The sequence below is a fragment of the Hemibagrus wyckioides genome, linkage group LG24, assembly GCF_019097595.1.
Source record: "Hemibagrus wyckioides isolate EC202008001 linkage group LG24, SWU_Hwy_1.0, whole genome shotgun sequence".
Classification (NCBI taxonomy): domain Eukaryota; kingdom Metazoa; phylum Chordata; class Actinopteri; order Siluriformes; family Bagridae; genus Hemibagrus; species Hemibagrus wyckioides.
In genome coordinates this window covers 18,876,510-18,899,690 of record NC_080733.1, presented here as the reverse complement: position 1 = coordinate 18,899,690, position 23,181 = coordinate 18,876,510, and the positions used below count along the sequence as shown (strand labels likewise).

General features: G+C 42.8%; 1 protein-coding gene across 1 annotated transcript; it reads left to right on the top strand.

Moving 5' to 3' along the window:
- The first annotated feature begins 1,668 nt into the window (after nucleotides 1-1,668).
- mc5ra (melanocortin 5a receptor) lies at nucleotides 1,669-20,821 on the top strand. The gene is made up of 2 exons (XM_058377217.1): nucleotides 1,669-1,785; nucleotides 16,399-20,821. The coding sequence occupies exon 2, from the start codon at nucleotides 16,479-16,481 to the stop codon at nucleotides 17,475-17,477; it is 999 nt and encodes a 332-aa protein (XP_058233200.1). The 5' UTR covers nucleotides 1,669-1,785; nucleotides 16,399-16,478; the 3' UTR covers nucleotides 17,478-20,821.
- Nucleotides 20,822-23,181: the final 2,360 nt, after the last annotated feature.

The following is a 23,181-nucleotide window of genomic DNA, read 5'->3' as shown; positions in this document are numbered from 1 at the left end:
GAAGCTCAACACCTGAGGAGATACTTTGATTTTTCTGCACTGTTCCTGGAGGAGAAACATTGTACAAGAAGAATTTTGCTCAGTCCAGTCCTGCATACTAGTGTATCTTGTTGATCTATTATTCTGCCTAGCTATCTACAGACCTCTGTGTATATTTGTATAGCTTATTTCAATACCCATCTGCTGCTGTATTGTCTTTTGTTTTATATTCTCTATTGTCTCGTGTCTGCTGTTGTAACACTGGAATTTCCCACCTGGAATTAATAAAGTCTTATCTTATCTTGATAATGTCAAAATATCTAGGATAAAGTATAATATTATCCAGAATATCAGTGTAAAATTTTCATGAATAATGATGTAAGCTCATCCAGAATAAAAGGTAATATACTATATAGCCAAAAGTTTTGGGACACCCTTACAAATCATTGAGTTCAGGTGTTGTTTTTCAGGGGTTGGGCTCGGCCCCTTAGTTCCAGTGAAAGGAACTCTTAATGCTTCAGCTTCATACCAAGACATTTTAGACAATTTCATGCTCTTTGTGGGAACAGTTTGGGGATGACCCCTTCCTGTTCCAACATGACTATGCAGGACTGTGATGTCACAATATCCAGGATAATCATGTTAGGGGATCCTGGATAAAATGTAATAAATATTATACATGATAATGATGTGATTCTTTCCTGGCATGTTTTTTATTTATTTATGTATTTGCAGGATGTTGATGTAACTTTAGCCAGGATAAGGAGGAGGATGATGAGGTTGCAGGGCAGCATGATGCAAAAACAGAAGTGAGAAGACTTTTTTCTAAATTGCTAATAAAAAAAGTCGTCCTGGTTCAGTTATTACACAGGAGTGGACACTCTTCATCGTCCAGGTTGTTTTGCCCACAAGCTGACCACACAGAGCTGCCTGATTATTAAGTCGTCCACTGTACTCCTGCAGCAGCGTCCGGGACCAGGACTGAAGCGAGGGTTAATGTTTGTCAGGATGGACATATCTAAATTTGTTTAATGAGGTTCTGAGCTGCCAGAGGACATTCATCTGGTTCTGATTAAGAGGAACAGACAAATGGATGGGGTTTGATCAATTGACGACAAAAAAAACATACACAAGCATCCCTGCAGTATTTCAAAATATCTAAATAAATAATATTTAAAATATTCAATTCAATTCAATTCCATTTTATTTGTATAGCGCTTTTAACAAAGAGCATTGTCTCAAAGTAGCTTTACATGAGAAACAACATAAGAAAACAACAAACATAAACAGACAATCAGTCCTAGATGTTATCCCAAGTGAGCAAGCCTGAGGTGACTCCCTTGATGGTATGAGGAAGAAACCTTGAGAGGAACCAGACTCAAAAGGGAACCCATCCTCATTTGGGTGACAGTTGTGTGATGCAGATACAGCATGTGTAGAATATTATGTAAAATACTTACATTTTTTTAAGAACATCACACACAGACACACCCACGCACTGGATCAGCAGTTATAAGTGTCCTAATGAGACCTGTAGGAAGTGAAAGACTGAATGTGTGTGTGTGTGTTTGTGTGTGTGTGCGCGCGCGTGTGTGTGTTTGTGGAAGGTGGAGCTCTCTCTCCCTCCTCTCTCCTGAAATCTATAAATGTAACCCATCTCCAGTCTCAGATCTCATACTCTCAGGTTCCCTTCGTGCACAAACACTGGAAGATTATTATTATTATTATTATTATTATTATTATTATTATTATTATTATTTAATAAAAAATAAAGCGAAAAAACTCGGGAAGCGCGCCGCAGTTCAGGTGAGTGGAAGAGTTTCATGCTTCTGCATACTTCCCTACTAAACAGTGTGCTGGAATAGTACGCAGCTAGCGCTCGCCTTCTGACTCGTCGCCTTGGCAACGCTCTGAACCGCATACTAGCCTACTAGGTAGTGTGTAAAAAATAGTACGGGTGTGTTACAGAGCTCCGCGCTTTGAAATGAATAGGAAATATTTCACTTAAACACTTAATTAATACGAATAAAAATGATCACCACGCACAATACGCTATCATTAATGAATTTCATACTTTAATACTTAAAACACTCCGTAATTTTACAAACATTATCACAGGTCTGCTGCTGTATGTCTACTTAAACTGAACATCAGCAAATTTTCCTCCTGTCTTCATCCCGTTAGCAAAACTAGCAGCTGATTAAATAAGTTTAACTCGTTTTCTAAAGGTTTTATTCCGTGTTTTTTAAAGTGCGAGCAATGTTTCATTCATCATTTTAATCGTGTTATTAATTCATTTTACAGACCAAATATCAATGAATTGGACAAATTCAGAAACTAGCAAAAGTCATTCGACATAGCTAACGCTTTTAGCTATCAGGATGAGCAGAGAATTAAAAAAATATCTCTCTATATAAGTGAATTAAAAATAAGTTTATTTGCTAGCAACATATTGTGTAAATTGTGATATTTAGTGAGTAATACCTGTAATAAACCTGAATAAAATGTATGAATGAAACATTGCTAACGAACATTGACTAGTAGAATCATTTTAGCTAGTTGCTATATCAACAGATCTACACAATAATATTTAGTTATTTAGCTACCTAATGTTGGATAAACACTGAAAAAAAGTTAATTTTCATTGTAAATAAACTGAAATAATTGATGCAATGTTTCATTCCGTCATTTCTCTTGTGTTAGGATGAATAAATGTCAGGATTCTGCACAGTGTCTGCGCCTGACTGCGATCGGTGCTATAAATCAACACCTCGCACATTTGTGGCATAAAATAAAACGAAAGAAAGAGAGAAATGAATTTGGTGTGTTAGATCCGACAAAACGAGATCCTCATGGAGAAAAATCAACACAGGACACCGCTAGAATGTGGTGGTGAAGTGAAGAAAGTGACGGAAGATACCGTTCTGTCAATCTAGCTAGTGTCCTCTATCTGTTCTTCATGGATAGAGAGATATTTTAAGTGCAATTTTTTTTTTACGTAAAAGCTCAGTAATTTTCACACTGTCCTTGTAAACTGCCCAAGAAGCGGCGACATGGAGAGAGAGAGAGAGAGAGAGAGAGAGAGAGAGACGGCGTGGGGAGACAAGAGTAACAAAGAAAGAGAGGGAGAGAGAGAATAAGAAAGAAAGAAAGAAAGAAAGAAAAAAACAGGACAGAAAATTTGAAAGAAAGAAAAAGTAAGAGTGGAATAAAAAAAGAAGGTAAATGAGAAAGAATTAAAAGTTTAATAAGTAATGGATGGACAAAATAGGAACTAAATTATTAGATAGATAGATAGATAGATAGATAGATAGATAGATAGATAGATAGATAGATAGAGTGGAATACAAAGAAAGAAGGTCATTGAGAAATTATGAAACAAATGTATGGGTAAAGCAGGAGGAAGAAATGAAGTAAATACAAATATATAAATAAAAAAGATAAGGGAAAGTGAGAATTATGCAGAGTGAAAGAAAGAAAGAAAGAAAGAGAAAGAAAGAAAGAAAGAAAGAAAGAAAGAAAGAAAGAAAGAAGAGAGAGAGGGATCGAAGTAAAAATAAATGAATCAAATCTGTGTTTCATTCAGTGGAAAGCTGACATCCTCACAGGTCTGAAAGCATCTACTGCAGTGATTAGTCTCACACACACACACACACACACACACACAGTGTGGGTGGGTGTCAGTAAAACACTCGGTGCTGTTACACGGACACGCAGGGATGAGAGGATTGAGAGAGAGAGAGAGAGAGAGAGTCTGATTTAAAAGTCAGGGTGATGCGCTGCTAAGCCTTCTGGGTAATTTACCAAACACAGTAGAAAGTAAATATAGATTTGTTTAGAGTCTGTGAGATGGATGAAGACAAATCCTGAGCTAGTCTTCTGTCAGGTGCAGGAGTCGCCCTCGCCCTGTCCACTCGGTCATCACACACCACATGTGCCATCTCTTTACTGACTTTATTTCAGTGACGAACCTGGAGTCTTCCTGAGCGTCTGTCCTGCACTCGGACAGTTCTCCGGTTCTCCTCAGGGAGAGGTCGGGAAGTTGGGAATAAATGGTGGTCGGTGATTGGTTAACAGTAACTGTGGTGGTCAGTGATTAGGTTGACAGTAACAGTGGTGGTCAGTGATTGGTTAACAGTAACACTGGGTGGTCAGTGATTGGTTAACAGTAACACTGGGTGGTCAGTGATTGGTCGACAGTAACAGTGGTGGTCAGTGGTTGCCAACATTGGTTGGCTATAGCAAGAAAGTTCCTCCGGCTCCTGACCCGGCTAGTCAGTGTGTTGTTATGGTTACAGTGTGTGTGTTTTCACAAGGCGTCTTTTTCATTTCAGCACAAAAGACAACAGCGAGAGATTTTTCTGAACAGACAGAGAGAGAGAGAGAGAGAGCATGAAAGCAGCCTAAATTAAGACGCGGGATTTTCTTCGCCTCCTCTGTCGTTGATTAAATGCTAAGCCAGCTTGAAAGGTTCTGAGCAGGCTCTGTGTGATGCGGCTAATGAGGACGGAGATGGACACTTTAATGTGTAAGAGTCCAACAAATGCTAACAAACAGCCTGCTGAGGGAGACGCTGCCGTGAGTCATGAAGACCCTGAGAGAAAAAATGGAGCTTTAGAGAGGGAAAAGCGCTCTGCTGCCAGTGACCGTCCTTTCCTGTGTGGGTTTATCTGACCACGTGTTCAGTCGGACACGTCTGACTCACCGCTGCGTGCCGTGTTAAAGCCCCCGTGTGGGTGGACGCTAATTTGATCCTGCGACTTTGAACTTGGCCTTAGCTTCAGACTTCAGCAAGCCTCGTTAATGGAAGAATAAAAAAAACCTAACAGACTGAAAGAAAGAACTAATTGCCATCTTTTCTTCTTGGTTTTTTTTTAAATTTCATATTCATTAAAAAATAATGATGGAATAATGTGTCTCTGCAGCAGAAGTGGGGCAGGACCCCCGGGATCCCACTCACCGATGAGCCAATTGTTTTTTTATCAGATCTCGGATTTTGGTGTCACTCTCCAATTTATGAGTCTCATGACTTTCAACATAAACTGTGTTTAGAACGTGGCGGTGAAGAGCGCTGCGTTCTGATTGGTCAGAAAGTGTTGAGGAGTTTTCTAGGACAGCAGCTGCACATCCCAGCTTTATATTAATGCACTCATTCTGATGCCTTATCGATTCTATAGCAACAGCTCATCCACGTGAATGCATGCGTATTACAAATTTGTCCAAAGTGGTCGGAAATCCTACCTAGAAATCACGAGGAAGCGCAAAATTCCTCTGTCCTGAAAATGTGGGAAAACTTCCAGCTTCCTTTCTGACTGATACACAGCACTGACACTGGAGACTCCTTCCATACATCTCACACACACACACACCTCCTCACAGAAAACCTCTCCATTTTTCACTCCACAGACCCGTGTCCTGTGAGAGCTGCTGTATCCTTTAAAGGAAATGTAAAAAATGAGAAAAGAAAACCTCCTTCATTGTTCCACTCTTTTACACCTCCTGCAGAATTCAGAGGTCACTCAGCCTCACCGGATATTCCAGGGAGTCGGTGTAAGAGTGTTAGAGTATTGTCTAATTGGAAAAAAATCCAACGAGTTTCACATTTTCTGTGACTGACTCATAACACAATGAGAGTGACCTTTCTGTGAGTTCAGAGAACTGATGTGGAGACAAATGCAGAGGAAGAGGAATTCAACTGATGCGCTTCAAATAGAAACATGGGAAGTGTGAGGCTGAGACGCGGAGACGCTGGACGCTTGTGAGGCACTGAGACACTGGGACACTGGATGCAGAGACGCTGGATATTAAGATGCTGGACACTGAGAGGTCGGAAAGCTGGAGTCTGAGATGCTGGATACTGAGGTGCTGGACATTGAGGTGCTAGACATTAAAATGCTGGACACTGAGGTGCTAAACATTAAGATGCTGGACATTGAGATGCTGGAAGGTGAGGCACTGAGATGCTGGACATTGAGATGCTAGACATTAATAAGCTGGACACTGAGATGTTAGACATTAAGATACTGGATTGTGAGGCACTGAGATGCTGGATACTGAGGTGCTGGACATTGAGATACTGGACATTGAGATGCTAGACATTAAGATGCTGGACACTGAGATGCTGGATGGTGAGGCACTGAGATGCTGGACATTGAGATGCTAGACATTAAGATGCTGGACACTGAGATGCTAGACATTAAGATGCTGGACATTCAGATGCTGAACATTCAGATGCTAAACATTAAGATGCTGGACACTGGAAGGTGAGGCACTGGGATGATGGATGTGGAGATGCTAGATATTAAGATGCTGGACATTGAGATGCTGGACCCTTAGAGGTTGTAAAGCTGGCGTCTGAGACGCTGGATGCTGAGGTATGGAGATGCTGGACATTGAGATGGTGGTCATTGAGATACTTTATACTGAGGTGCTGGACTCTGAGATGCTGGATGGTGAGGCACTGAGATGCTGGACATTGAGATGCTAGACATTAAGATGCTGGACATTGAGATGCTGGATGGTGAGGCACTGAGATGCTGGACATTGAGATGCTAAACATTAAGATGCTGGATATTGAGATACTGGTAGAGCTGGGCGATTAATCGTTATTATCGATTAATTTGAATTTATGGTTTATGTCGATGTTGAAAAAACGAAAATCGATTTTCCGATTTCACTTTGGTTTGGCAGAGCGAGCTTGTCCTCTGTCCACACTTGTCCTCTGATCTTTGCTCTGCGAAAGTCTGGCGCCGTTTTCATATGAAATCACATTTCCATCCTTTTATTTATTTCGTTTATATTCTTGTAAAGGAAGCTGATTACACAATTAACTTGAAGAACAAGTTAGATGTTAGATGTTAGATCTTAACCCTTGGTTTGGAACACAACAGACATGGAGAGATGAAAGAAGCTGAACAGAAGGAGACTTATTATGCATTATTGTTTCTTTTCTTTTTTTTTAAAGAACTCTAGAGGAATGTGTGAGTCAGCTTTTTAGCATTTTGCCTCGAGATTTATCGCCTTATTCTTATAAAAATGTCAGCTCTGAGCGAAACATGGCAGCATGAGGTTTATTCCCTCGATACTGGTGCTGCTTATAGCTGCTGAATTCCTCATTCTGTTCCTCACAGGAGGAGAGGACCGAGACAATAAGATACTAGAGGAGCGACATTGAGATACTAGACATTAAGATGCTGGACATTGAGAGGCAGGACAGTGAGGAGAGAGATGCTGGATGTTGAAATGCTGGAGACTGAGAGGTTGGAAAGCTGGAGTCTGAGACACTGGATGTTGAGGTGCTGGACATTGAGATGCTGGACACTGAGAGGTTGGAAAGCTGGAGTCTGAGATACCGGATGCTGAGGTGTGGGACATTGAGATGCTGGACACTGAGACGCTGGACATTTGAGACACTGAGGTGCTGAGATGCTGGATGCAAAGATGCTGGGTGTTGAGATGCTGGACACTGAGAGGTTGGGAAGCTGAAGTCTGAGACACTGGATGCTGAGGTGCTGGACATTGAGATGCTAGATGCTGAGAGGTTGGAAAGCTGGAGTCTGAGATGCTGGATGGTGAGATGCTGGACATTGAGATGCTGGACCGTAAGGCACTGAGATGCTGGATGTTGAGATGCTAGACATTAAGATGCTGGACATTGAGACACAGACGGTGAGGCACTGAGGTGCTGAGACGCTGGATGCAGAGATGCTGGATGTTGAGATTCTGAGAGGTTGGAAAACTGGATGCTAAGACACTGGACATTGAGATGCTGGACACTGAGAGGTTGGAAAGTTGGAGTCTGAGACACTGGATGCTGAGGTGCTTGACATTGAGATACTGGACATTGAGATGCTGGACACTGAGAGGTTGGAAAGTTGGAGTCTGAGACACTGGATGCTGAGGTGCTTGACATTGAGATACTGGACATTGAGATGCTGGACACTGAGAGGTTGGAAAACTCAGGAGGAGAGGAGCGAGGGATGAACAGATGGAGGAAAGCAGTGATTAATGCTCAGGAATTATGCGTGCAGATATGTTGAACTTCTCATCATCTGCACAATAACTAATTCTACATAATCTAGTGCCTTCAGCTACGTAAATATTGGCACCCTTTTTCAAAACAATAGGAAATTTTTTCCACAAAAAGGAAATGTATTTTACAGAGTTATTCAGACACGTTTCAGATGTTTATACGTCTCATGGTGGAGTAACACACAACAACATCAAGCTACACAACACCTGCTGCACTACACTACACTCATCACACAGAGATGTGTATCAGAGGCACACAGGGACGTGGAAACGGGACGAAATTATACAAAACACAAAGCTTCACGGTGCAAGAAGCTGTTAATATGATATGACTTTTTAGAAGGATATTCCCCTCTGAGGGAAATTAAGTCTTCATTTATCGACTCCAGATCCACTGCGACCCTGAAAACTAACAATAAATACATGATACAGAGTCTGATCTCACTGCAGAGATAAATGACAGGACATTACATCATCACAGAGACCTCTGATATCTTTTCTTCACTTTTCTGGCCTTCAGAATTGTGTAGGATGGTGTGAATGAAAGGGAGGGAAGTGGAACAGTAAGATTTCAGGGTAAAGAGGTGAGTTTAAGTACTTGGGGTTTAACAGTCCAGAGTAATGGAGAGTGTGGGAAAGAGGTAAAGAAGCGAGTGCAGGCTGGTTGGAATGGGTTATCGAGAATCAAGGGGAAGGTGTACAAGACAGTGGTGAGACCGGCCATGCTGTATGGATTAGAGGCAGTGTCACTGAGGAAGAGACAGGAGTCAGAGCTGGAGGTAGCAGAGCTGAACATTTTGAGGTTCTCTTTGGGAACCCCTGAAGGGAAAAGCCCAAAGAAGAAGAAGAAAAGTATTGTGTAGGATGGAACTGAAGCGACTGGGTGTGATGCTTTGTGAAAAAGAACACATGCGAGAGCACAGTGAGGTCATCAGTCCTGCTGTCCCATTAGAGGGATTAACTGTAGGAGCTTCTTGACCATGTTTAGTGGTGTAATGTACCGGAACCTTCTAGCTGAGTCAAAATCAAAAATGATTTTGGGTTCAACTTTTGGAAAAAAAGGTCTAGAAGTACCAGGTGAAGTACCAGAAGGATGCAGAGGCTGCAGAAACACACACACACACAAAGCTGCAGTGCAAAACAGTCGGGGACAAACAGGTGAGAAGTTTTCTATTTAGGTATTCTGGAGTGATGGACAGAATGCATTAGAATGAGAGAGAGAGTGAGGGAGTGAGTGAGAGACAGGAATTGTGCAGTAGTGGGGGGGATTGTGTAGGAGAGAGAGAGGGAGAAAGAGAGAGAGAGAGAGATATTGTGTGGAAGAGAGAGAGAGGGAGTGAGTGAGAGACAGGGATTGTGCAGTAGTGAGGGGGGGATTGTGTAGTAGAGAGAGAGAGAGATTGTATAGTAGAGAGAGAGGAAGATAGAGAGATTGTGTAGTAGAGAGAGAGAGAGATGGAGGATGGAGAAGTGGGAGTAAAGGCTGAGAACCTTAGGCCTGCTGTCAGACTGTATAAGCTGATGATTTTACACACACACACACTCACACACACACTCACACACACATGCTTGTCTCTCAGCCCTGACGATTCCTATGATTCCTAGTCGCTTGTTATTTTAGTTTCTGCTCTCAAAGAAAGATGTGGAGGTTTTATGGAGTTTCATTTCACTGTGTTGTGTTTTGTTGTGGTCGTGGTTCTGAGGATAAAAACAGAGTTAATGCAGAACACCATTATCTCATAATCATCTCACCATCCTGTCACCATCATCTCATAATCATCTCACCATCCTGTCACCATCATCTCATAATCATCTCACCATCCTGTCACCATCATCTCATAATCATCTCACCATCCTGTCACCATCATCTCATAATCATCTCACCATCCTGTCACCATCATCTCATAATCATCTCACCATCCTGTCACCATCATCTCATCATCCTGTCACCATCATCTCATAATCATCTCACCATCCTGTCACCATCATCTCATCATCCTGTCACCATCATCTCATAATCATCTCACCATCCTGTCACCATCATCTCATCATTTCATCATCATCTCATAATCATCTCACCATCCTGTCACCATCATCTCATAATCATCTCACCATCCTGTCACCATCATCTCATAATCATCTCACCATCCTGTCACCATCATCTCATCATCCTGTCACCATCATCTCATAATCATCTCACCATCCTGTCACCATCATCTCTTCATCATCTCATCATCATTTCATCATCATCTTATCATCATCTCATCATCATCTTATCATCATCTCACCATCCTGTCACCATCATCTCATAATCATCTCACCATCCTGTCACAATCATCTCTTCATCATCTCATCATCATTTCATCATCATCTTATCATCATCTCACCATCCTGTCACCATCATCTCATCATCCTGTCACCATCATCTCATAATCATCTCACCATCCTGTCACCATCATCTCATCATCCTGTCACCATCATCTCATAATCATCTCACCATCCTGTCACCATCATCTCATCATCCTGTCACCATCATCTCATAATCATCTCACCATCCTGTCACCATCATCTCATAATCATCTCACCATCCTGTCACCATCATCTCATAATCATCTCACCATCCTGTCACCATCATCTCATCATCCTGTCACCATCATCTCATAATCATCTCACCATCCTGTCACCATCATCTCATCATCCTGTCACCATCATCTCTTCATCATCTCATCATCATTTCATCATCATCTTATCATCATCTCATAATCATCTCATCATCCTGTCACCATCATCTCATAATCATCTCACCATCCTGTCACCATCATCTCATCATCCTGTCACCATCATCTCACCATCCTGTCACCATCATCTCATAATCATCTCACCATCCTGTCACCATCATCTCATAATCATCTCACCATCCTGTCACCATCATCTCATCATCCTGTCACCATCATCTCTTCATCATCTCATCATCATTTCATCATCTCATAATCATCTCACCATCCTGTCACCATCATCTCATAATCATCTCACCATCCTGTCACCATCATCTCATAATCATCTCACCATCCTGTCACCATCATCTCATCATCCTGTCACCATCATCTCACCATCCTGTCACCATCATCTCATAATCATCTCACCATCCTGTCACCATCATCTCATAATCATCTCACCATCCTGTCACCATCATCTCATCATCCTGTCACCATCATCTCTTCATCATCTCATCATCATTTCATCATCTCATAATCATCTCACCATCCTGTCACCATCATCTCATAATCATCTCACCATCCTGTCACCATCATCTCATAATCATCTCACCATCCTGTCACCATCATCTCATCATCCTGTCACCATCATCTCATAATCATCTCACCATCCTGTCACCATCATCTCATAATCATCTCACCATCCTGTCACCATCATCTCATCATCCTGTCACCATCATCTCTTCATCATCTTATCATCATCTCATCATCCTGTCACCATCATCTCTTCATCATCTCATCATCATTTCATCATCTTATCATCATCTCATCATCATCTCACCATCCTGTCACCATCATCTCATCATCATCTCATCATCATCTCACCATCCTGTCACCATCATCTCTTCATCATCTCATCATCATTTCATCATCATCTCATCATCATCTTATCATCATCTCATCATCATCTCATCATCATCGCACCATCCTGTCACCATCATCTCATAATCATCTCACCATCCTGTCACCATCATCTCATAATCATCTCACCATCCTGTCACCATCATCTCATCATCCTGTCACCTTCATCTCATAATCATCTCACCATCCTGTCACCATCATCTCATCATCCTGTCACCATCATCTCTTCATCATCTTATCATCTCATCATCCTGTCACCATCATCTCTTCATCATCTCATCATCATTTCATCATCTTATCATCATCTCACCATCCTGTCACCATCATCTCATCATCATCTCATCATCATCTCACCATCCTGTCACCATCATCTCACCATCCTGTCACCATCATCTCATCATCATTTCATCATCATTTCACCATCCTGTCACCATCATCTCATCATCATCTCACCATCCTGTCACCATCATCTCATCATCATCTCACCATCCTGTCACCATCATCTCACCATCCTGTCACCATCATCTCATCATCATCTCATCATCATCTCACCATCCTGTCACCATCATCTCACCATCCTGTCATCATCATCTCATCATCATTTCATCATCATCTCACCATCCTGTCACCATCATCTCATCATCATCTCATCATCATCTCACCATCCTGTCACCATCATCTCATCATCATCTCACCATCCTGTCACCATCATCTCATCATCATCTCATCATCATCTCACCATCCTGTCACCATCATCTCACCATCCTGTCACCATCATCTCATCATCATCTCATCATCATCTCACCATCCTGTCACCATCATCTCACCATCCTGTCACCATCATCTCATCATCATCTCATCATCTCACCATCCTGTCACCATCATCTCACCATCCTGTCACCATCATCTCATCATCATCTCATCATCATCTCACCATCCTGTCACCATCATCTCACCATCCTGTCATCATCATCTCATCATTTCATCATCATCTCACCATCCTGTCACCATCATCTCATCATCATCTCATCATCATCTCACCATCCTGTCACCATCATCTCATCATCATCTCACCATCCTGTCACCATCATCTCATCAGCATCTCATCATCATCTCACCATCCTGTCACCATCATCTCACCATCCTGTCACCATCATCTCATCATCATCTCATCATCATCTCACCATCCTGTCATGATTCTGTCTGTTCAGAACAAAAGGATGTAAAATAGAGACATTCATTTTTTAGCATTCAGGACACAGGAGTGAGACGAACGACCCCCAGGCAGATGATCTGCTGCCAGGGGCCGAAAAACACATCCAGAATCTCTAATTACAGCCTCGAACACCCAGAGTGTGAGTGTGTGTGTGAGTGTGTGTGTGAGTGTGTGTGTGTGAATGTGAGTGTGAGTGTGTGTGTGAGTGTGTGTGTGAGTGTGTGTGTGAGTGTGTGTGAGTGTGTGTGTGTGAATGTGAGTGTGAGTGTGAGTGTGTGTGTGAGTGTGTGTGAGTGTGTGTGTGTGAATGTGAGTGTGAGTGTGTGTGAGTGTGAGTGTGTGTGTGTGTGTGTGTGTGTGTGAGTGTGTGTGTGTGAATGTGAGTGTGAGTGTGTGTGAGTGTGAGTGTGTGTGTGTATGAGTGTGTGTGTGTGAGTGTGTGTGTGTGAGTGTGTGTGTGTGAATGTGAGTGTGTGTGAGTGTGAGTGTGTGTGTGTGTGTGTGAGTGTGTGTGTGAGTGTGTGTGTGAGTGTGTGTGTGTGAGTGTGTGTGTGTGAATGTGAGTGTGTGTGAGTGTGAGTGTGTGTGTGAGTGTGAGTGTGTGTGTGTGAATGTGAGTGTGAGTGTGTGTGAGTGTGAGTGTGTGTGAGTGTGTGTATGAGTGTGTGTGTGAGTGTGTGTGTGTGAGTGTGTGTGTGAGTGTGTGTGAGTGTGTGTGTGAGTGTGTGTGAGTGTGAGTGTGTGTGTGAGTGTGTGAATGTGAGTGTGTGTGAGTGTGAGTGTGTGTGAGTGTGTGTATGAGTGTGTGTGTGTGAGTGTGTGTGTGTGTGTGTGAGTGTGTGTGTGAATGTGAGTGTGAGTGTGTGTGAGTGTGTGTGTGAGTGTGTGTGTGTGAGTGTGTGTGTGTGAATGTGAGTGTGAGTGTGTGTGAGTGTGAGTGTGTGTGTGAGTGTGTGTATGAGTGTGTGTGTGTGAGTGTGTGTGTTCTCTTGTCTGGCTCTCCATAGGGATATGAAACTACATCTGGATTTCTGTACAGCTGCTTTGTTGTTAAAAGTGATAGACACTCACACACACTCTCACACACACCACACACACTCTCACACACACCACACACTCACACACACCACACACTCACACACACTCACACACACACCACACACTAACACACACTCTCACACACACCACACACACACCACACACTCACACACACTCTCACACACACCACACACACTCGCATGCACACACACGCACTCACACACACACACCACACACTCACACGCACTCACACACACACCACACACTCACACGCACTCACACGCACTCACACACACACCACACACTCACACGCACTCACACGCACTCACACACACACACACACTCACCTGCACTCTCACACACACACACACACTCACCTGCACTCTCACACACACACACACACTCACCTGCACTCTCACACACACACACACACGCACACACACACGCACACCTTGCATTTTTTTTCTGCAGGTTTTTTTGTCCGAAAGTGAAATGAAACATGAGACGATGAGACAAATGTTTCTTTCACAAAAATACAAAAATATTGCTACAGAAAATGATGTAAGAGTCGTGTTGTTGTGTTGTTTTTTTCTACACTGTACATTCTAAACGGCTAAGAGATTTCCCATAATGCACTGCAGGAGTGCATCAGGCTGGACACGTGAGTCGTGAGCGTTGTGTGTGATGAAACAGCGCAGTGTTTTCTCTGAATGTGCTGAATAAAGCTGGAGGTTCTGTTGCTGTCATCATCTCACCATCCAGTTACCATTCTGTCACCATCATATTACCATCATCTCACCATCATCTCATCATCCTGTCACCATCATATTACCATCATCTCACCATCAACTCATCATCATCTCACCATCATCTCATCATCCTGTCACCATCATATTACCATCATCTCACCATCAACTCATCATCATCTCACCATCAACTCATCATCATCTCACCATCAACTCATCATCATCTCACCATCATCTCATCATCCTACACACAGAATCACGTCAGGTTCCTGTGATTATTCAGAAGCTTCTGATCCTGAAGTCTGATCAAAGTTCAGCTGCTTCTTTTATTTATTTATTTATTTTCCTGTCCTGATTTGCCATCTGCACTACGGTCAGAGCTGCTGCTCCTGAAACACCTTCTGACTGATCCGACTCCAGAACCCCAGAGACATCTCTTTCGAATAAAAGCCTAAAGAGAAAGAGTTCATCAAGCTGTGTGGATGAGGATGAGGATGAGGAGCTCTCCTGCAGAAGAAGCCTTGAGCGAATGTCAGCACCGTCTCCGTCTCGGTCCTGATGAATTATTTCTTTTGAGAAAAGCTTTTAATGTAACACAGCTTTTACTCACAAAGCTTCTTTTATAAACGTGAAAATCTGGGTCAGGCCACAACGCTGAAGTCTCAGCTCTCCTGCACATCAGCGTGAGGAACATGTGAACATCTCACACATCAATGTGAGGAACATATGACCATCACTGAGTCACACTCTACATCACCCTGAGCCTCGAACCGGGAACCGACCTGAGATACGGGGAACACAGGACACACTCCTCACAAGGTTCAGTCTCACAGAAGGTGTTGATGAATTTTCTAGAACAGCAGCTCTGACTGTAGCGCAGCTTCACATCACAGCTTTATATTAATACGCTCGTTCTAATACCTAATATGTTCTAATATGCTATCGTTTCCCTAGCAACAGCTCGACACAGGGACGTGTACAGCCAAAGGTGCCGATCTCGTATCCACGGAAAAACACCACATCATTTCCGCCATTAATTTAAACCAATCAAAACCACTTTTAAAAATTGGTGGATCTCACAAGATCCTCTCTGATTGCTGGATCTAGTGGGAGCCTCTCTGATTGGTCGACCTCTCTGTAGCCTCTCTGATTGGTCGATCTTGCAGGAGCATCTCTGATTGGTCAATCTCACAAGTCTCTCTGATTGGTGGATCTCACAGGAGCCTCTCTGCTTGGGTGATGTTTCCGTGTGCAGATCACCCACTGGCCAAAAAAAAAAAAATACTATCTGTACAGCACATGGCTGATGTGGTGAAGTTTATGTCTTTATGGAAGGAGTCTCCAGTGACAGAGGCGAAGCTGCAACGTCATGTTTTCAGAGTTCAAGCTTCTTTCTGAGTTCATATCTCTCTCTCTCTCTCTTCATGATGCTGGTGAGGGAGCGAGTGTTTAGAGCTGCTAACAGATGTTTCGATACAATAAATGTATAAATGACAACAATAAATGTATCTATAAATGGATAAAAAGTTTGATGTGTCGTTTTTTAAGAAACAAAAGTGGAAATGATTATTATTAAATCAGCTGGAGGTCAGTTAATAATCTCCATCCAAAACTGCTCCTCCTTTAAAACGTTCCTCCAGAGACGAACCAAAGAACCCGAGCTTTAACATTCCCTTTAAAGGTGTATTAGACATGGTTTATTGTTGAGATGATCTGCTTAATCTTTTTATCTCCTTCTGCTCTTCACACACAGAGCAATGACGCTGCCTACGCTGAGCCACTGACTCAGAGAAAGCTCCGGAAAACTCTACACCTGATCGCTGAATCTGCAAGATGAACCTCTCGGAGAGCAGCACTGTCATCCCCTCGATGTGGAGCGCCGCGGTGAACTCCAGCCGAGATGTCTCCGCCCTGAATGTCACCGAAACTCCACCTTCTCGGACGAAATCCAAAGTCTGCGAGCAGCTCAACATCACCCCTGAGGTCTTCCTCATCCTGGGCATCATCAGCTTGTTGGAAAACATCCTGGTCATCTGCGCCATAGTGAAGAACAAGAACCTGCACTCGCCCATGTACTTCTTTGTGTGCAGTCTGGCTGTGGCGGACATGTTGGTGAGCGTGTCCAATGCGTGGGAGACCATTGTCATCTATCTACTGAGCAACCAGCAGCTGGTGGCAGAAGATCACATCATCAGACAAATAGACAACGTCTTCGACTCCATGATCTGCATCTCCGTGGTGGCGTCCATGTGCAGCCTGCTGGCCATCGCCGTGGATCGCTATGTCACCACCTTCTACGCGCTGCGCTACCACAACATCATGACAGTCAAACGCGCATCGCTCATCATCACCGGGATTTGGACCTTTTGCACAGGATGCGGCATCGTCTTCATCATCTACTCGGACAGCACGCTCGTCATCGTCTGCCTGGTGTCCATGTTCTTCATCATGCTGGCGCTCATGGCTTCGCTGTACACGCACATGTTCATGCTAGCTCGCTCGCACGTCAAGCGCATCGCCGCTCTGCCCGGATACAACTCCATCCACCAGAGGACTAACATGAAAGCGGCCGTCACGCTCACCATCCTGCTGGGGATCTTCATCGTGTGCTGGGCGCCCTTCTTCCTCCACCTCATCCTCATGATCTCCTGCCCCAGGAACCTGTACTGCATGTGCTTCATGTCCCACTTCAACATGTACCTCATCCTAATCATGTGCAACTCCGTCATCGACCCACTCATCTACGCCTTCAGGAGCCAGGAGATGCGCAAGACGCTCAAGGAAATCATCTGCTGCTACAGCCTGAGGAACGTCCTGAGATGGTCCAACTGAAGGGTTGCATTCCAATTAACAAGATAAACATCTCACTCATCACGTCACACTGTTCAGTGAAGAAAAATAAGAAAAGTTCATCCAGAAAATTTCAGCAAACCTGCTGGTGGATCAATCCTGCATGAGAAAGAATGCTTCTACACTGGTTTGTTTGTTTGACTTCTTCTTTTCTTTCACAAATCTGAAGTGTTTCAGAAGGAAAATGATGGACTGGGTTTGATTTATGCTCCAGTTTGTTACAGACTTAGCTAGTGAGCGTTCTTGCTGCTGATTAGCTCGTACATGTAAACAAGCTTAACAGTGCTGAACAAGCTGAACAGCACTGGTTTCTAAGCTAACATGAAAGGGTTGTTTGGGGGGGTCCAAGCACTTGGGCTTTAATTTATGGAACTGAATGGTACTTGATGTGCTTTAGATGTGCAACATTGTTGCTATGGTTACCAGGATTCTACATGGGACCAGAAATATTCAGACTGGAGAACGGGGTTCAGTGTTCAGGGTATAAGGTACAGGTTTCAGTGGGTAATTTTCCAAACGAATCACTTATTCCTAAATGACACTTTGAAGTGATTCAGTGAATTCGAATCATATGAATTATGAATCGTATAAAAAGTGGCCTCTGATACTTTTATCACATTAATGAATGTTTTTTATTTGTCTTACAAAAGCCATTAAGTCTCTCAGCATTCCTCTCTGAGCGGCGAGTCAACACCGGGTCATTGACTTAATTGAATCTGTCACTGGAGCGTGGAGAATGTGAGGTTTCTCTATTTCTGAACAAAAAAAATGAAAGGAAGCAATCGTAATGTCATGATAGGTACATTTATCACTCAGTATTAAAAAATAAAAAGTTCTTTTTAATGCCTGATGCCTGTGGAACTGCCCGGAAATGTGTCCACTGTGTCCCGTGGTTTTAAATATTAATACATACCCTCGAGGGGAACTGCAAGCACTTCAGCAGTGATGGCTGAGGAATCCGTGAGCACTCCAGGTTTCTCTAGGACTTTTGTGAAACAGAGAATGAGAAGATCTCCAGTGGCTGTAGGAGGCCGGCACAGCTCATAGTCACGGTTTAAAATGCGATATTCATGTCGAGAGCCTCAAGTGAACGGAAAGTGCAATTCAAACACAAGCACACTGCGACTCCTACACCTCCTGCAGCAGATGATGAAAGAGAATGTCCTGCTGTGTGTGTGTGTGTGTGTGTGTTTGTGTGTGTGTCACTCTCATGTGAATCCACTGAAAGCAGATAATAAATCCTGCTTTAATGCGTCAGTGTGTATGGAATCCTGTAACATCAGGTGCTTTAATGCGTCAATGTGTATGGAATCCTGTAACATCAGGTGCTTTAATGCGTCAATGTGTATGGAATCCTGTAACATCAGGTGCTTTAATGCGTCAGTGTGTATGGAATCCTGTAACATCAGGTGCTTTAATGCGTCAGTGTGTATGGAGATATTTTTGCCCTCATGTTTCTGGTTACCGTGTAAACAGCTCGAAGTCTAGACGGCTGCGCAGACGGCAGTGAATCGGGGGAGGGGATCAGGGGAAGGAGGCGGGGTTTATTCGCCAGATGAGAAAATATACTAAATAAAATCGTTGCATGATGTGATCTGTGACTCGTAAGCATGAGGCTCGGTTTTTCCCTGTTTTTTAATCAAAATTGCGACAACCTTCATCAGCACACTCGTGACTAAACACATGCTTCTGTTTGAGGTTCAGCTGCTGGCATCTGTTTACGCTTTTTTAGTCCAGTTTGTCCATCAGAACTAAACCTTGTCAGGAAATTTCTGTCCAGATGACGTCAATGCCGTAAATGTTTACACCGAAGCAGTTTTATATTTCAGGAGATGTACGCAACTCAGCTTGCATGCTAGTGTTAACATTTTATTCGAAAACAAAATCTTGATATCGTGAACCTATCTTCGTCCGGCTATGAAACATGAGTCTGCAGTGTGTCAGGGAAAGAGCAGGGCTGCGTCCTAAACACTGGGATCCAACACAAACCGCTACGTTCACCATGAACAATTCCTCCAGACCAGCAGAGGGCACCATCTCTCACACTGGGGTTTACTTCCTGTCTTTGAGTAATGCTTAGATTTGCACAGTGTTAAATTTCCTTGTCTTGAGCTTGTCCTAAATTTCATTGTCCAATTTTTTTTTATTTCTTTTTCTGTTGTTTGGTTTTTGTTAGTTTTGTTTTGTTTGGCTGCGTCTTAATCAGCTCCAGAGGTCACTAGTCAGGGCTCTGATCAGGGAGTCGGCCATTTTAAATTTTAAATGAGTCTTTCTCTCAATCGCAAATTTCATCCAGCACTAGAACGTTTGCTCCCTAAAAAATTCCCACAATGCACTGCAAAAACCAGGAAGCTCACTATCTGTGCTCACTATGTGTGGCGGTGGTAGCTCAAGTGGTTAAGGCTCTGGGTCTGGGACTGGAAGATCAGCGTTCAAGCCCCAGTGCTGCCACCACTGGGCCCTTGAGCAAGGCCCCCAAGCTCCGGTTGTTGTTGTTGCTTCCTCAAACTCTCACTGATGTACTGATGTTAGAGACTTTTAACATCATTTGGCGTTCTAACGACTTTTAATTGTTTTAATGGTTTTAAAAAAGTCCGCTAGCTAGCCTACCATGCTTGAAGATCCATGACAGAAAATATATTTCATCGTGCTGTAGGTAAAGTGGTGGTGATGTGCTACATTGTGAGTGTGTGGTCAGAGCTGCTCAGATTCCTGTTGTACTGTTTCACCGCCTAGGGAGCTTCAGAGCTGATTGAGACGCTGCCTTCATCAACACTTCCATTCCGGTTTTGTGACAGAAAAGTCGTTTGGTGTGTGTGTGTCTGTGTGTGTAACAACTATGCCCAATTGTGTAAAGGCCGTGTAGTATTTAGCTAATCAGTGCAATTACTGTATAAAACCTCATGCTGAGACTGAATATATCCTCATTATGCTAGCTCTGTATGCTAACCTAGCCTATTTATTAGCTAGCTGACTGTCTTCTTGTGATTAGCGAGTAGAAAAAGCCGGCTGTATGTCATTACGTGGACGTGAGCGTGTTGTGTTTGTATCACTCGATGATGTACAAATATCACATCCTGATACCTGAGAGAACACAGTGTCCTGAAAATGCTCACGTTATGGACAGATTTTATTTATTCATTTCTCTCAGAAATAAAGATTATTTTGTTCAGATGTATTGCCATATGTTCTGGTCAGAACTGACCGCTGTTGTCTCTAGCGTTTGGGACGGACGGAGCCTGTGTTTGTCACAGAAGCCGTGTCTTGTAAATATCAGTGTTGTGTGTTTTATCTTCAAGCTAAAGATAAATATAAATAAAGGAATGAAACAGAAATAAGATGTTGTCATGTTTTTTCTTCTTTCATGTGAATGCTCCTGAGAAGTTAGCGTTTGAGGCTAAGTGTAATCACAGTTCTGTGTCTTTTCCTGGGAAAAATTTCAACACTTCTGAGGTAAATGCTCATGTTTCTGATGATTTCGTCCCATTTTAAAGACCTCACAGCTACATGCTAAGCGGTCTGTCTCAGCTAGCTTACACAGTGTTTCCATACAGTTGCCTAGCAACAGTTTTTCTATTGTTTTTCTAGTTAACATTTTGATCCGTGAGGGTTTATATTTCTAACTGTGGCTAAATCCATGGACATGGCGTTAGCAGCCGTGTCATTTTCAGCTATTCTGAATATTTTCTTTGAACTTTTCAGACGTTTCTGAGGTAAATCTTGATGTTCCTGATGTTTTTGTCTCAGTTTTACTCAGTTAAACACTTATGTTTGGGGTGAATTGTTCCAGCAGCTGTAGCTTTCAAACGTGTTTTCATCAAATTCTGCTCGTCTCTCCGTTCTGATACGAACGCTGTGTCAGATTCTAATAAAATCTCAGCTGCGTCCTGTCCGTGCTGCTGCTGGAGGAGGAGGAGGAGGAAGATGAAGAAAATCTGGGAGTCAAACTGCTCTGATTTCAGGTAACAGCTTCCTGAGAGAATTTCAGTCACAGCCTGAGGAAGCAGCGTGACATATACTGTGGAGGGAGAATGGCAATTTCCTCCTGCGCTCACACACACACACACACACACACACACACTGATGGAATCAACTCTTCATGTCTGAGCTCACTAATAAGAACACAAACACAATCTTGTCAAATTATATTAGCGGAGTGTAGAGAGTCCTCACCCTGTTACACTGATCATGCTTCCGGGAATTATTTCCGGGAGTTAAAATGAAACACGGCTGGAAAGAAATGACTCTGAGCCCCGGAATTAAAACAGATCCTGAAAACAAACAAACAAACAAACAAACAAACAAACAGTGCAAGCAAGAGTCTGTAGAACTAGAAAGTCATGATTTCTGCTGGAAAACAAGAGAGAAAATTACAGAGAGAGAGAGAAAGAGAGAGAGAGAGAAATCACAGAAGTGGAAAATACAAGGAGACGGGGAACAAACAAAACAACACAAACACCACAACAACCAAGGAACTGGAAATACAAGGATTTAATTAAATAGTAAACAAGACAGGGAATTAGTTCTGGAAATTACTGAGCTCAGGAAAAGAGTGAAAAAATCCCAGAGAGGAAATAAAGAAAATTAGACAGATAATGATTTGTGGAGGAAAAAAAGACAGAGATCTAGCAAATGACAAGAAACTGAGGGAAAAATAAATACTAAAAGAAGGTGTAATTATTGATATGAGGAAGTTTTCAGTCAGGAGATGTGTGTTTCTAGCTGCTGTAATATAACTGACAACAAGCTAGAAAACAGAAAAGCTAGATAGACAACGATTTGGAGAAAAATGACAAAAAAAACCCCCAGAGATCTGGAATCGAGATAAACACAAACATCCTACAACAACAACAGGATAAAAGAACTCATGAAACTTGTAGAAAGGAAGAAGACGAGTTAAAGAAAACAAAACTACACAATGAGATGAACAGACAGCTGAAACTGGAGCTCCAGACACTGGGAGAAAATCAGACTTCAGTTTACATCATGATGAGAGGAATATACACTATACTGCACAAAGTTTTGGGACGTCTGCCTTTCCATGCACATGAATGTAATATGGAGTTGCCCCGCCCTTTACAGTTATAACAGCTTCAACTCTTCTGGGAAGGCTTTCCACAAGGTTTAGGAGTGTGTTTATGGGAATTTTTGTTCCCACAAAGAGCATGAAATTGTCCATAATGTCTTGGTATGAAGCTGAAGCATTAAGAGTTCCTTTCACTGGTACTAAGGGGCCGAGCCCAACCCCTGAACAACACCACCTGAACTCAGGGGTGTCCCAATACTTTTGGCAATATAGTGTATTTACCGAGAGTTTATTTCAGAACAGAAAGCTGCTCAGATCTGGTGAAACCCCGATGTGATCCCAAGTTAACACAACATTCCGCTCTGGACCTGCAGATGAGTTCAGATGTTTTGAGTGTCTGAGCGTACCGCACATCAGACTGCCATCAATCAGACCACAGCCAGTCTAATCTAAAGCACAGAGAAAGACACATTTACTGCGAAAGCTATTTCAGGCTCGAGTGCAGCGTTGTCTGCTCTAAATAAGAGACGCATGGCAGAGTGAGGACGAGTCGTCTGTGTCTGATCACAGCTCAGGTCCGATCACACACACACTGATGGCTGAGAAACCAAGTACTTTACAAAGTTTTTATTAAATTCTACATGTATTTATACATTTACA